At 45.5% G+C, this 13,581-nt stretch overlaps 1 protein-coding gene across 1 annotated transcript in view; it reads right to left on the bottom strand.

Moving 5' to 3' along the window:
* PLK1 (polo like kinase 1) overlaps positions 1 to 13,581 on the bottom strand; it is a 138,013-nt gene that overhangs the window by 101,791 nt on the left and 22,641 nt on the right. Inside the window, exon 2 of the mRNA XM_069647390.1 lies at positions 2,005 to 2,173. Within this exon, the coding sequence (XP_069503491.1) occupies positions 2,005 to 2,173 (169 nt within the window). The remainder of the gene's footprint in view (positions 1 to 2,004; positions 2,174 to 13,581) is intronic.

Raw genomic sequence — 13,581 nt, 5'->3', positions numbered from 1 at the left:
GAAAACTGGCACCTTCCCAATGATTGCCCTCTTTCTTAGTTAGGGGCCTGTTTTCTTCTACATTGTCTACCAGTTTGCTGCCAGGCACTTTCCCCGTTGCTTAAACCTCTAGTGTCCTCTCCATCGAATGCACCGATAATGCAAGATGTAGCTAGACAAGAAATCATTGCTATTAACATTAGTACCGCAAGCTACCACATAGTAGAACTGATGTTCAAAGGTAGCTTGTGGACAAATAAATGCATCTATGTGGCTATGTTATTCTGTGAAGGAGTCTCATTCTTGGTTATTCCAGGTGGGAGATCCTGCGGGATGGGTTGGGAGTGCCCACAGCCTTACTCCAATGTACACCTTTCAGCAGCACCACCTAAACATGGTTCCTCCAATCCATTACCCAGGTCTCGCAAGTCATCTTGCTTGCCAGCCTCCCCAAACCAACCCACCCCCATACTCCCCGCCCTAGGTCTTTCTGGCCTTGAACTACACTATGATCTACAAGGAAACATGCATGGAGACTACCCTAAACACACTAATCGCAACTTCAGTCTCAAGAATTATCAGGACACCTCTGTAGGTTTTCTGTAGACCAATTTCAAGATGCCTTGAAGGCAAAGTAAACACTGGTCAAGTCATCCAACACTGAATCCTCCCAAATTTACTGTAGAAACAAGATTGAAATGCTAGTCAAACCGCAGAAACCAAAACGGCAAGGAGCAACCATAACATGGTCAGATTCCTAGACACATACATAACACTACTGCTCCTCTTAGCCTCAAGGCATATGCCAACCCTGACTGATCCTAGAGCCTTTGAAAAAAATAAAAGAACCCTGGAGCCATCCCGTGCTTGAACACCTGCGAGTCAAGATGGGCAATGCAGCACTGGACTTCACACTGCATCCTAGCCCAAATGCACATTATGAGGCTTGGGCACTGTTGCCAACTGTACCATCAGGCCAACACTTCATACCATTAGACCTGCAGTGCAGGTTCCTTAGTTCTACTAGACTAAAGAAATGCACTCAACCCCATGGGGACTGTCGCCCAAATAGTGCTTCCTGTAAAACTGCATATCCCATAAGCAAACTTCATATTTGGGGCTGCGCTACCAGTGAAGCATTTGTAATGTTCACTAACATTTCAAACATACCCATAGACCGCAGCAAAGTAGTATCATGCGAGCAGAGAATGGGTTATCCAGTCAGCCTTTTGAAGGGTGCATGGGAATGATTAACTGGATGAGTCTCTCTGGTGTATACAAGATTTGTTGGGAAGGCAAGTTTTGTTCAGTGTATGTTCACACTGTTTTCCCCTCTCTGAATTAAGATGCTGTGTACTCAAGTATTGTGCATTACATGAACTTTTGTTTAAAGTAGCATAAATCTCCTTGTGAGTGGGCTAGTAGATTTTGCAAGCCCTGTTACAAAGGCATTTAGGCAGGGTTATGGCGGCAGGGCCCAACTCAGGCTATGAACTGACCATTACAATGTTACAGAAAGCCCACACCAATAGCATTAACAGCAAACTACAATCCTCTGACCCGCTTTAATCTAAACCCACTTTATTTTGGCAGTATCCAGGCCTGCTCAGGATTCAGTCAATGAAGACAATGTACCAGCCCTTAATTTATTTCAGAAAAAGTGGTTCCAGCCTGCTCAACACAATCATTCAGTATAAAATTAGAAAGGCTTACTTTCCAGGTCACAGGTTCGTACAATCATCGTCTCTGTAAATCACAACTCCATAGCTAATAGCAGCACATAGTGTCTCTAACCAAGGTGTTGGCAACTGGTCAGTCCAGTTTCAAAAGCCTTCTGAGCCAACCATGTAAAAGAGTTGAGAAACCTTTGGCCACAAAAACAAACCTGGACATGTCCAGATTGCCAGTATGCAAAGATCACAGCATTTCAAAGGACAAATGTGAAATAAAACCAGCTACAAGAATATCTTAGGCTTCTGCAAGGCAGTGCAGCATGCAATTAATCTGATCAAAGACACAAGTTACCTATTTTAACCTCCATGTCATCATTGAGGAAGAGGTTACCGAGCTTGAGATCCCGATGGATCACCCGGTTACTGTGTAGATACTGGCAGCCCAGGATGGTTTGTCGCAAGTAATACCGTGCCTCTGGTTCAGTCACTGCTTTCCTCCTCTTGTGCAACTCCAGAAGGGACTGAAATCAAATGCAACACAACAGTCAGGTGTGCCACCAACAAGAGACTTCACTAGACAAAACGTGAACCTGATTTCAGACATCAATGGGGTTTAGTGATGCCACCCTACTTAGTAAACTGGGTAATTTAAGTGTCAAGCTAAAAATCAGCAAGTTAAGCCTCCAGGAGATTTTGGTTGTGCAATAGTGTAGTTGAACGAAATAGGCTAAGAAATACAAAAATGTACTAGTTATGTATTAAATTGCAAGTAAGTAAATAGTCATTCTTGTCATTTGCATAGCACCAGTCACCATGATTTTGGTCCCAACGCACTGTTGGTTGAATGCCCTCGGAGGGCCCAGAGTACATTAGGAGAAGCAGAGTGTGCCCATGTCCATGTGGTCAGCAACATGAAGCAAAAGTTAAGCATTTCTTGGGTGGGATGTATCCACCTGAACTAGACATTTATAAATGTATAACATGCATGTTAAAAGTAGTGGCCCAAGTAGAAAGCCCACTAACCACATGTGGTAGTGGCCTATATTTGGTCGGCTTTAGGTCCGGTTTCTCTCAGCTAGGCTTATGTGGCTCTGCCATGCCTTAAAGATACACGGACTCCTACAGCAGGGAGTGTGGGGGATAGTCTCCCACAAAGTTTGCCGTTATGTGGCTAGGCTGGTGGTAGTGTCACTTGTGTAAAACTTCACTGGGTGACTCCATTTGACATAGCTGGGCGTTTATTCTACACCCATCAAAATGGAGATGTACTAGGTTTTTTGCAGGGGGGGAATTGGGGGCAAACTCAGTCCCAGTCAAACCTCCGTTTGAATACATTTTTTTTTATGGCAGCCATTTCTAGAATGCATGGATGTGCTTTGTGGTGTGTCTGCCATTGACCATCCCCTGTTACTAGGAGTGGGACTGGGCACAATGTTCACTCAAAGAGTGAAGTAGCCGCAGAGCTCATTGCCAACTCCACAGCATCTACAAACTTGCACTCATTACTGCTTAAGGATTGAAGCCCTGCACCAGCACCCTGACATCCTGAAGACAGCAAAGATTGAGCAAATTGAAAGACTGCGCCAATTGACCCAAGAAACTTGAGCACAGGGCCTCAAGCAGGCACTTAGTCTCACCTCACCTGGGAAAGATAGCTGGCATGCTGCATAGTGCTACTACCGCAGCCTTCTACAACTTGCCCCATCAGTCTATGGCTGCCTCCTCTGGTGTTCAGCCTCCAACTTTCCTGTGGCATCTGCTGTTCGCAAGGGTCTCTCCAACCCATGCATCAGAAGCCAAATGATGTGGCATAAGACAAAGAGGGAACACTGCACCACTGGCAATTGCAGAACGCAGTCCGCTACTTGGCTCAACCAAGTATGGTAAAAATCAAAGACTGCATTCTGCAGACACTTGCAGCCTGTTGGGCCTTTTTCGTCAGCCACTCACTCCATGAAAAGCAAAATACACTACCCACACCCCCGAAACCCAGTAAAAATATTAATGAACTCGTAGTCACCCATCTTCCCAATTTAATTTACAGATCCATGGATAGGTTTACACCATTGACAAAGATTGAGTGACACAAATTGCTCTGCGATGTCGACTGCTTAAAAATTTGAGGGATAAGTTGGCTGAAAGGCCCAAGAAATGCCATCTTTAGAGATCTTCTCTTGGAGTAGAACAGGGGATTTAGACACTCTCCTAGGGAAATTTAGTCTTCCCCCTCCTTCAAGGGTCAGCCATGACTCCTAGGAACCAGTCTTTAACTTAGTGTTCTTCACTCGTGACAGAGGTATAATCTGTGCAAATCTCAGTCTCCCACCTCTTGAAACCCATCAGGAGTGTACTCAGAGTACAGAGTCAAACCGTGCTGTACATGCAGAACCCAGGTGGGTGCAATGCTACAATATAGATACACACCAAAATCACATCCCAGTGTGATTATGAAAGCTGCTCAGGGACAAAGACCTGATGACACCCTGTGTTAAAGTTGCTTACGCTACAAACGGGACAGCAAAGACGAAGAATCGATGGGAGAGCTTTTTTGAATTTGTCAGTTAATTTGCACAACCATGTAACATTTATCTAACAAGGGTTCCATGTTGTTGATGTTTTCCTCCCCATAACCTCATCTTCTGACCATTGTGAATTACCTTTATTGGGTATGTACATTTTTCATTTACTCATATTTTTTAATTTATAATCTTCATAACGGTGGACTGTGTTAATGTTTATAATCCACTTTCTGGAATTTATTTGAATTGTGATTTTCCTTTAACATGAAACGAACATATGCTTTTTGTTGTGCATCATAACGATTGAAGTTATATTGAGTAGTGAGGTTAATACCCTGATGAAGGAGATTCGCTCCGAAATGCATTGGCATTAAAATAACCATGCACAAGACTAAACAAGTCTGCTTCTTGCTTGAGAAATAACCTAGCTGTTGACTAACCAGAGACTTTGTACTATTCCTTTGGAGACTAACTGAGTCGTTTCTAACACCACTTTGGACATCTACCGTTTATTTTCATACGAACTTCCAGTTGGATGAAAACTTCGATTTAGTTTTGCACCAAAATATATGTAAATCAACGAACAAGCTTCACAAGAGCTCTTACGGAGAGCGCCAGACTTAGTTGGATGAATCCATCCAATTTATTTGCAAGACTCATACCATTAGAAATTTCTATTTTTACTGGGCGATACAGGCGATGGCGCTTTCCCACTCAGGCCAACTCCCCCGCCTATGCTCTCACTTACTTCTAGCAGAGAAAATCGCAATGGCCTGGGTGTGGAAAGATAAAGACGGACCTTCTGTGGCACTCTGGTGGGCTAAATGCTGGGACATGGCGGTCGTCGAAAAAAAAAATCACGGCAATCCGATCCGGCTCTCTGTACAGAGCCTTAAACATAAGGGACCCATTCATGGACTACGCTGCCAAATTCCTGACTCTCACCAAAATGCCCCCACTAACCAGATGGCTCCAAATCAACCCACTCCACTAACCCTCTGCTTCAGGCCATTGCAATCCGGCTCGCCAAATGCCCTTCAGCACCCAAGGACAGTTTGGGCAACGGACATGATCACCCAAACCATCGACGGGGCCCTTCCCCCCTCCTCACCCCCTTTTCACTGCTTCCACCATGAGACATTTGCACCCGATTGCATTTAGCGATTGCCGATCTGTCCTTATGCTCAATGTAAATGCTTATTTATAAAAACCCAATAAAATGTTATGAAAAAATGAAATGTTTTTTAATGTGCATGAACAGAGCAAAGAAAAATGTACATTTGCTTTACAGTCAAATAACACTCCCATTGAGAATGGCGCTTCTTTTTGCTCTCAACCCCTTCAAAATATTATCTAGAGCACTAGACTGATACTGGGGAGAAAAAGATAGATGAGCAGGAGTTCAAACCAACTCCTGGGTGTCATGCATCACCATGTAGGCAGGAGATGCTAACGTTTTGTCCATTAAGGAGGTCTCTCAACACATTCAAGGTTAAGTCATGTGCATGTAATCCACCAGTTGGCTTGAAACACCATTCGCTCCTGGTATCATAAGCCAAGTAACTCACTCCAATTTCAAACCCAGAAATCGCAGGTCAAATAAGTACTCTATATATATTTTATTACTGTATTAAAAAAAAGTATTTGTCATAACCCCTTAAGTGCCAAGGACGAGTATGCTTGTCCTTTTTGCATAGATTGCCCCCCAACCCCACATAGAGGTGGACACTATCAGATGGGCAGGAAAAGTAATAAGCCAAGAGCGTAGGGAGAACAAGGAAAGCATGCAACCCAAAATCCCCCTCTGGGCCTGCACAAGCAATCCATTGCAATGTCCAAAAGAAAACCCACCTGGGTATGTGTAAGGCTCAAGACCTGGTGGTCAGCACACTTGTAGCGGTTGTGAGACCAAAGACAGGGTGCAAAAATGAGGGGACCTGGGAGCCCTTTAGCTCCTGCTTGCAGCCTAGAAGAGCCTGGTAGCTTAAAACAGCTGCCATGAGCTACTGTTAGCTCCTCACCCCACTTGATGCCAACACATGAATTTAATGTGCGTTTGGGACATCAATATTTAGCCACATAAATATTTAAAGCATAAGGGATCGGAACGCAGAGTATATGCAGCCAGATGCTGCCCAAATAAGGCGGAAAAGATATGGCAGAAATGGGAAGATATGCAGTGAATCAGGTGACCGCATGTACATAACTTGATTTAAACAATGTGGGCTATGACCTGGAAGATCCCTATATGAACGATGGGGTTGCTCCCGAGACCCAATTCAAAGGTGTGAACGATTAGTTGTTAAGGGTCTGTTGACCCCATTGTAATGTTTGTTGTTGTAAAATGGGATTAAAACACAACAACGTGTTATTAAAAAAAAAAAGATAATGGACAAAATGATAGGTTTTGCATCTTATGTGGAAGTTAGATTTGCAGTACTTGTTCTAGCTCCTGGTCCCTGGTTAATGCACGATACCCAAGAGTGGCTTTTGGCTCGCTGGAAAGATCCCAAAGGCCTACACCAAAATTGGACCACCTAGGGTACAAATAATGCAAATTCACACCTCAGCAGAGCGATTAAAAACTCTCCAAAGGTTTCCAAGCATAATTTTTTTATCAACAGCCAACCATAACACATTCCATATAAAAGCAGTATCACCAAAAAACACATTCACCATTTGAGACATGGAAATAAAAATGCAAAAGTACTAAAACCTTTTTTATTTATTGGACATTTGTAAGGCACTTTTGCAAAATCACTTTTCAGCATGCCCATTTTGAGAGACAGGTTTATTCAGCTTTAACCGTGCCCAGCATTGTTTACAAGAGACCATTTGGGTCGCCTACTCTGTTGCACTGACAACAACTTTATACATTTCAGCACACAAAATGTTATGTTAGGCCATTAACCCATGGTCTGAAAGCAGACAGAACATCTCAGCTTCGCCCCCCCCCACCCCGCAGCTGTCGTTTGGCCAATTTAACCCACTAGCCTACTTCAAAATCACGTGAGCAGTCAATCAAACAAGGACATTCTGTTTCTGCAAGCCAAGTTACTGTTAAAGCATGTGCAGAGCTTTTAGGGAACCCATGTTCTACAATATTAACATTCATGGTCCACATGCCTATACAACACATGGAGTTTCAAGGTGCCACATGACAAAGGGTGGGGTGGGTGGGGGACAAGGGAGAAGGATAATGGTCCTAAGCCATGTGACATTCGGATTGCGCAAGTGCAGTAGCAAGAAGTGAGAAGGGGAGGGTTTCCAGAGACAGCCATAGGGGCTAGGAGAGTGCTAAGGGGAAGACAGGAGGGCAAGTGGCAGGGATTGCATGCAGAGGTTCACTTGCTAAGTGCAAGGAGGGGGGGGATGCAGGAAATGGACTGGGGGACCTGGAGTCACGTAGAACTCAGAAGGAACCCGGTAGCAAGTCACTGCAGCAGATGGGGTGTTAGCAGGTTGGGGGAGAAAAGGGAGGGCCTTGAGCAGCGCTCCGGCTCAAGTCAGAGGGGCATGAAGACAAGAGGGATGCTCCTGTGCAGGAGAGCAAGATATTTACCCCCCCCCCCCACACCCCAAAGGAGAATTCTCATTCCTGTGCCAATACCTTCAAGACCCCAGCTCTTTTGTTGGATTTAAGGACTTCTAAATTTTAACCCTGGAGTGAAGCAGCCCTTTTTCTCACTTGCTCCTGTGTTTTGACCCGATTTGGAATTTCCTTTGTTTTTGGAGTCTGACAAACTCCATGGGCATCTACTTTCTGTATGGTGACACAGCACCTTCAATGCAGTGTCATGGCGAAAGCCTTTAGATCTCATAAGGTTTAAATACCTTTTCTTGGGTGAACTACTGTTATCAAGAATAGTAAAGTGACATTGACTTTACTTACCTTTACTCTTTGTAGGTCCAACACACCATCTTATGTGGAGTGCTGGGGGCGCTACTTAGTAGCCCCTTTCCGACCTGCTCACTTAAAAATTAAAATTGTGCGTTACCCGCAAGAATGGCTTGTGGCAGTGGTTTACACTGCCTACCTTTGTGCTTTTCTACCACATGCCGAATCGTCAGCTGCAGTATAGCACCCATGGGGGACCATTTTGTCAAAATAGACCCGGGTCAGGTCTTTCTTGGGTTTTACTCACCAAGCCAGGTGTGAGCCTTTGTTAGTTTTGCCTTTGGCGTGCTTCAGTCTGGAAACCTGCCTCTAGCTCCAGTATGTCTGGACGGGAGGGAGGTGCCTGAAACTCCCTGTCCGTTTCTAGGGAAACCTGAAAGCACCCAGTCCCGATTGGCTGTCCTTCAAGGACGGACAGCCACCCTGCGGTTTGAGTGACAGCTAGGCTGTGGGAGAAACCTGCTTAAAAAGGTGAGATTTTGGGACTAGAGGCAGAGTCGACCACTGGGAGGAACAACCCGACTAAAACCGTGAACGAATCTTGCTGTATCCTCCTGGACCGTTGAACTGCCTGGTGAAGCCCTGCTGCTCTGCTGAAACCCTTTCTGATCAAGAAGCTCCGGAAGGGGAGACTTCTTACCTTGGTAAGTGGGACCAACTAACCACGAGACGAACTCCACTGGAAGGGCTTCCCTGACTGGCTGTACTTTGCTGCTGCAGGAACAGAGTGCCAGCAGTCGAGAAATCTGTGCAACATCTAAGCCGGCCAAAATCTCAGGAAGCTCCCAGGACCCAGAAGATTCAACCAGAGCTAGAGTCCCCTCACCAGAGTGCAGGACTCAAGGAGTGAAGGAAGCCCAACTGGTGGCCAAGATCTGGGGTGGTGCCATTTACCAGGCGCTGAAACCGCAAAGTGCTGCCGACCTTTGAATTGCTGCCGCAGGAGTCCCCAGACGTCCTCCCTCTTGTCCCCACGACTGAGACCCAGGCACACAGGCTCTGCATCACTGCAACCAGACAAGCCAGCTGAACCCTTTCTAACCAAAGATACTGTTCTGACTTGGGGTACTTACCTCATTGTCTGTAGCTTGCTCTTCCCAGTTGAGACTTGCAGTAGCTGCTTGTCTAGAGTTGATCTCCGCGCTAACAAGTAAGCTTGTGACCCTACAGAGATTTTTCTTCAAACTAACTGTGCAAGACGTTAACTATCTAAGAAGTGCCTCAGTTCTATAGACTGCTCCAATTTACTTTTACTTCTATTCCATTCCACTTTGATTCTTACGGTCCCTCATAGGTGATGCATTGGTTTTAAACTAATATTGCTGGGAAAGGTTTTTTTTATAGACTTTGTTGGAAGATTTAAAAGTACTCACATGCTGCAAAAAGCTGTAACCTTTTTCCTTCCTTTAACCCTTCGTCAAACCTCAGAATTTACAAAGTATACCAGCAAATATAAATGCCATTATTGTCCTAGTTAAAGCCACCTCAGGGTGTAGGAAGTGAGTATGAAGCATCTCTAGATTATCTACTAGCTTGGTGATAATTCTGAAGTATATTTGATTGCCCTTTTTAAAGAAAGCTCATTTAAACATGACCGTTATTTTACTAGAAACCTTGATTGTACGTGCTATTTGGATACCTTTATTTGTGGCTTTCATTTCTACACCTCACATTTACCCCTCTTGAGATAAGCCACTCAGACACTACCAACTTGTGTAGTACAGACCTATACCAATAGGCGGGTTACCCAATACCTAGAGGACAAGGGTTGTGTAGTCTCCCCTGAGCGACTACATCATTTCTTGCCTACCATCCCCACTTTCCCAAAGGGCTCTAGCAGGGAGGCATTTAGGGAGATCGTTGGATGTAGTGGGGGCCCAGGCCCCAGAAAGCCTTGTGGATAGACGGTCTTGCACATGATCCTAGAAGCAACAGGAGCCAGTAGAGCGCTTAGGGCTGAGAAAGGCATTCCTGGGCTTGAGGCCAAGGAGAAGTCTGTCTTGTTCTGACTTAGTTGAAGGGGCAGAGAAGGGAGGATAAATGAAGAGTTGCAGTAGTCCAGCCTAGATGGGACCAGAGCTCTGGAGACCAAGTCTTGGCAAGGTCAGCGATGTGAGGAGTCAAACGATAAAACCTTGGTCCAGAACTCACTGAACCCCCCTTATGTTTATAGGAAGAACTTTCCATAAGGCAAGTAAAGTCAAACTGGAAGCATTCCAGCGCAGGTTGAAAGTTTCTTCCCATGATTACTGTGAAAGTCAATGGGCCATCTGCTTTAACGAAGTAGTAGATGCAGCAAACCCCAGAATAGACCAGAAAAAAGGGATCCAGAGGCCAATCAACCAGAAGTTCCAGCCAGAGGAAAATTCAGCAGAGCCCGAGTACCTCCAAAAGAAGTCAAGCAATTGAGAGCAATCAAACTTCCCCCAAAATCATCATCCACCCAACAGCTAGAGGTTAGCAATTGACAATTTCAGCAAACAGCACTCCAGCACTGCAAACCCCAAGTGAGACATACTAGATGTGCGTTTTAGGATTTGGTACAGACACCAACCATGAGCCAGTGGTGATCCAGACTAAGAAATGGCACAAAGGACCATATGATGGCACACTCAAACCTGCAAATCAAAGATGCGAGACTCCAGGAAGGTGACAATCCACGGTTACCAGAAGTTCTGATGACAAAGATTAAATGCAGCACAGCAGAAACCTTATCACAGCAAAAACGGCTGAGAGGCAGCCTTGGATACCCCAAGCAGAAAGTCTGGCAGGGCGTCAGCACCCTTCTGGACCATGCCATTGACCCACAGCTAAGAGGATCCTGGTGAGAAACAGAAAGATGTGGCAGTAAACAGGAAGCCCAGACAGGACCTCCAGAGGCTAAAACCAAACTGCATATGCTGAAGTCACTGTACCCAGGTAGTATGGCCAAGTCAAAGCTTTAAAATGGAATAACTGCAGGTAAGACTGAAGGTCAGCAGGCCCACTTCACCCAAGGAGGAGAGCATCAGGAAAAAAAAATCCTATCACAATACCAAACTGCATCATTTGGCTACCAATGCAGCAACATGGCAGGCTTCCACCATTGGTGAAACTAAAATTGAAGGATAATCGGCCACCAACCGACTCCCTACAGCAGAAAAAACACCACCACCCTCTGCCCAAAGTACTACTGGGATGGAAAGTGGCTGTTGAATCCCTAAAAATAAGAAATTCAGTTTTAACACCTGCATACCCACTATGGAGTTGCTTTTGAAAATACAGGGTGGGATGGAGTGGTTGGAATGGACATTGAACCAGATAGAGTGGGCATGGAACCACACATCACTGGGCACCTGTTCCCCACATATACACCGGTATCGACCCCTGTCGCTTTATATCCGTGTGTCCGTCCCAACGGTCCTTGTTCATGTGCCCGTCTAAAGTCGAACGCGGTTTTACAGATAACCTATCACACTACTACGCACGTTTTACTATACACCATCATTCAACTAGAACACAGCTATACCCCCGGTAATTCGGCCTAGCTGTTCACATACGAATATGACCCCATGAACACCCATCACCCTAATAAAACGCAGCTAGCCGAGGACATTCGGGCCTAGCTGCTCACAGACTGGGTTCTGGCTGCGTTAGGAACACCTGTGTCAATGCACCTGACTGCACACATCTACTGATACCTTGAGCACCACACCTATCGCTAGGAAGCAGCCATCATCCAACAACTACACCTGCTGCACACGCATCTGGTGCGCCCACGCACCATACGACACTACTAATTTGAACTACGGTTCCCCAGGGTGTTACACCTACAAGTGCTTTGAGGTCATACCAATGATATATAAGGCACTATATAAATGCCAAGTAACATGTGGGTTATGAAGGATTACTGTCGGAGCCCAGCTTTATCCCAAAAGCAAAACAGCCTGGTACCCACCCCACTAAAGCAAGCACCAATTCCTAGCAGGACAGGACCCTCCCAGGAAGCCAAAGCTTTACTCCCAGAGGAGAAAGTTCAACCCCACAATACAGGGCCCATAAATCATTTCCCAGCTTTCCTCCAGGTTTTGAACATGCTCACACAACTGCACCGTGGTGATGAAAGGCTTAAAAGACAGACCATGCAGAAGTACAACGGGGAGGCCAGACTCCTTGCATACATAAAGCCAAGACTACTGGCCCACAGCTCCCCACCCACCAAGGATGTTGCCATGCATGTCTCACCATTACTATTATGGGAAAATTAAATTTCGTCTGGGTGGCAGGGCTCAAAATTTGCTGTGACCTGAACAATTAAGTTCCCGGACAGTGCCTAGAATGGTCTGGTCAGCTTAACACAACAGCTACTTTTGACTCCCACAAGACACTGGTGCCACAAAAATATACCTACCCGATTACCTTCATGCATCTATGGCTGCATCACAACTGAAATGAGTTACCTTCGAGAAATCTGAATGCAAATAGCCATATGTACACTACACAAAGTTATTGTTGCATCTCGTGTACTATGCATTAGCAACTATTCTGCCTTAACTCTCTCTGCGGCAGAGGTTCTCTGCAGTCTCATTTTATGGGACCCCACTCTACGCCAAGCCACACCCTTTTGTTTTGGGGGCTTGTTACATGGTGGTCAGAAGGACTTCTAAAGTCTCCCTGACACTACATACTTCGGGTATATGGTACACCAATAAGGTGCTAAGACCAAGGTATAACTTTCAGGTATCTGCCCAAGATGTTTTTACTACCCTACATTGGTTTTAAGAGGTATGCTGGTGGCATTTAGTTTAGGCTTCATCAGGGGTGCAAGCTGCTGATTTACTGCATTAGAAGCGCAATGTACCTTTATGGTAACCATTGGGCTACTAATGGGTCGTCCTACTCTTGGCCATTATGTTTAGGGGGTTCCTTTGTTCAGAGAAAAAAACAAGGCAAGCCTTTTAAAAAAATAAATTGCAGTTTTTGCTACATGGGCTCTTTGTGAGCGCAAGATGACAGCCTCCAAGGTGGCCAGGCTATTAGGTGTGTGTGTGTGTGTGTGTGGGATTGGTGGGGCTGGCAGAAGCCAGTCCTCGAGTTATTGGAATATATAGGGCGATATCCTCCAAATCCAGCAGCTCTGGGATGGGGTAAGCGTCTTACCTACTAGAGTATTTTCAGATTTTCTCACCATTTCACCCTTTAAAAAAAAAGGAGGCTGTTACTGGAACCGATCTCTGGAGGCAACCACTGGTAATTCTAGACCCTGGGTTGGTTATTCCAGATACTCCCCTCAGGAGTCCACATGGCCGTGAGGTTCATCAGGTCACCTTCGACTCCATCCTCCCACCCTCCATTGGGGCCTGCATCCTGCTAGTGTTCTATTGCTCCTGGGTCTTGAACCCTACACTGGATCTGTTCTGGGCCTCCACTGTTGTCAATTGCTGTCTTCTTGGGACCAGTGGAAAGAAACCCACTTACCTGGCCTTTTCCTAAATGCTTTTTCCGATGGGCCTCAACACTGGAAAGGTACTCG

The sequence above is a fragment of the Ambystoma mexicanum genome, chromosome 2q, assembly GCF_040938575.1.
Source record: "Ambystoma mexicanum isolate Mex_15411 chromosome 2q, UKY_AmexF1_1, whole genome shotgun sequence".
Lineage (NCBI taxonomy): Eukaryota > Metazoa > Chordata > Amphibia > Caudata > Ambystomatidae > Ambystoma > Ambystoma mexicanum.
The sequence above is the reverse complement of the archived record's forward strand: the minus strand, read 5'-3'. Positions and strand labels throughout refer to the sequence as shown.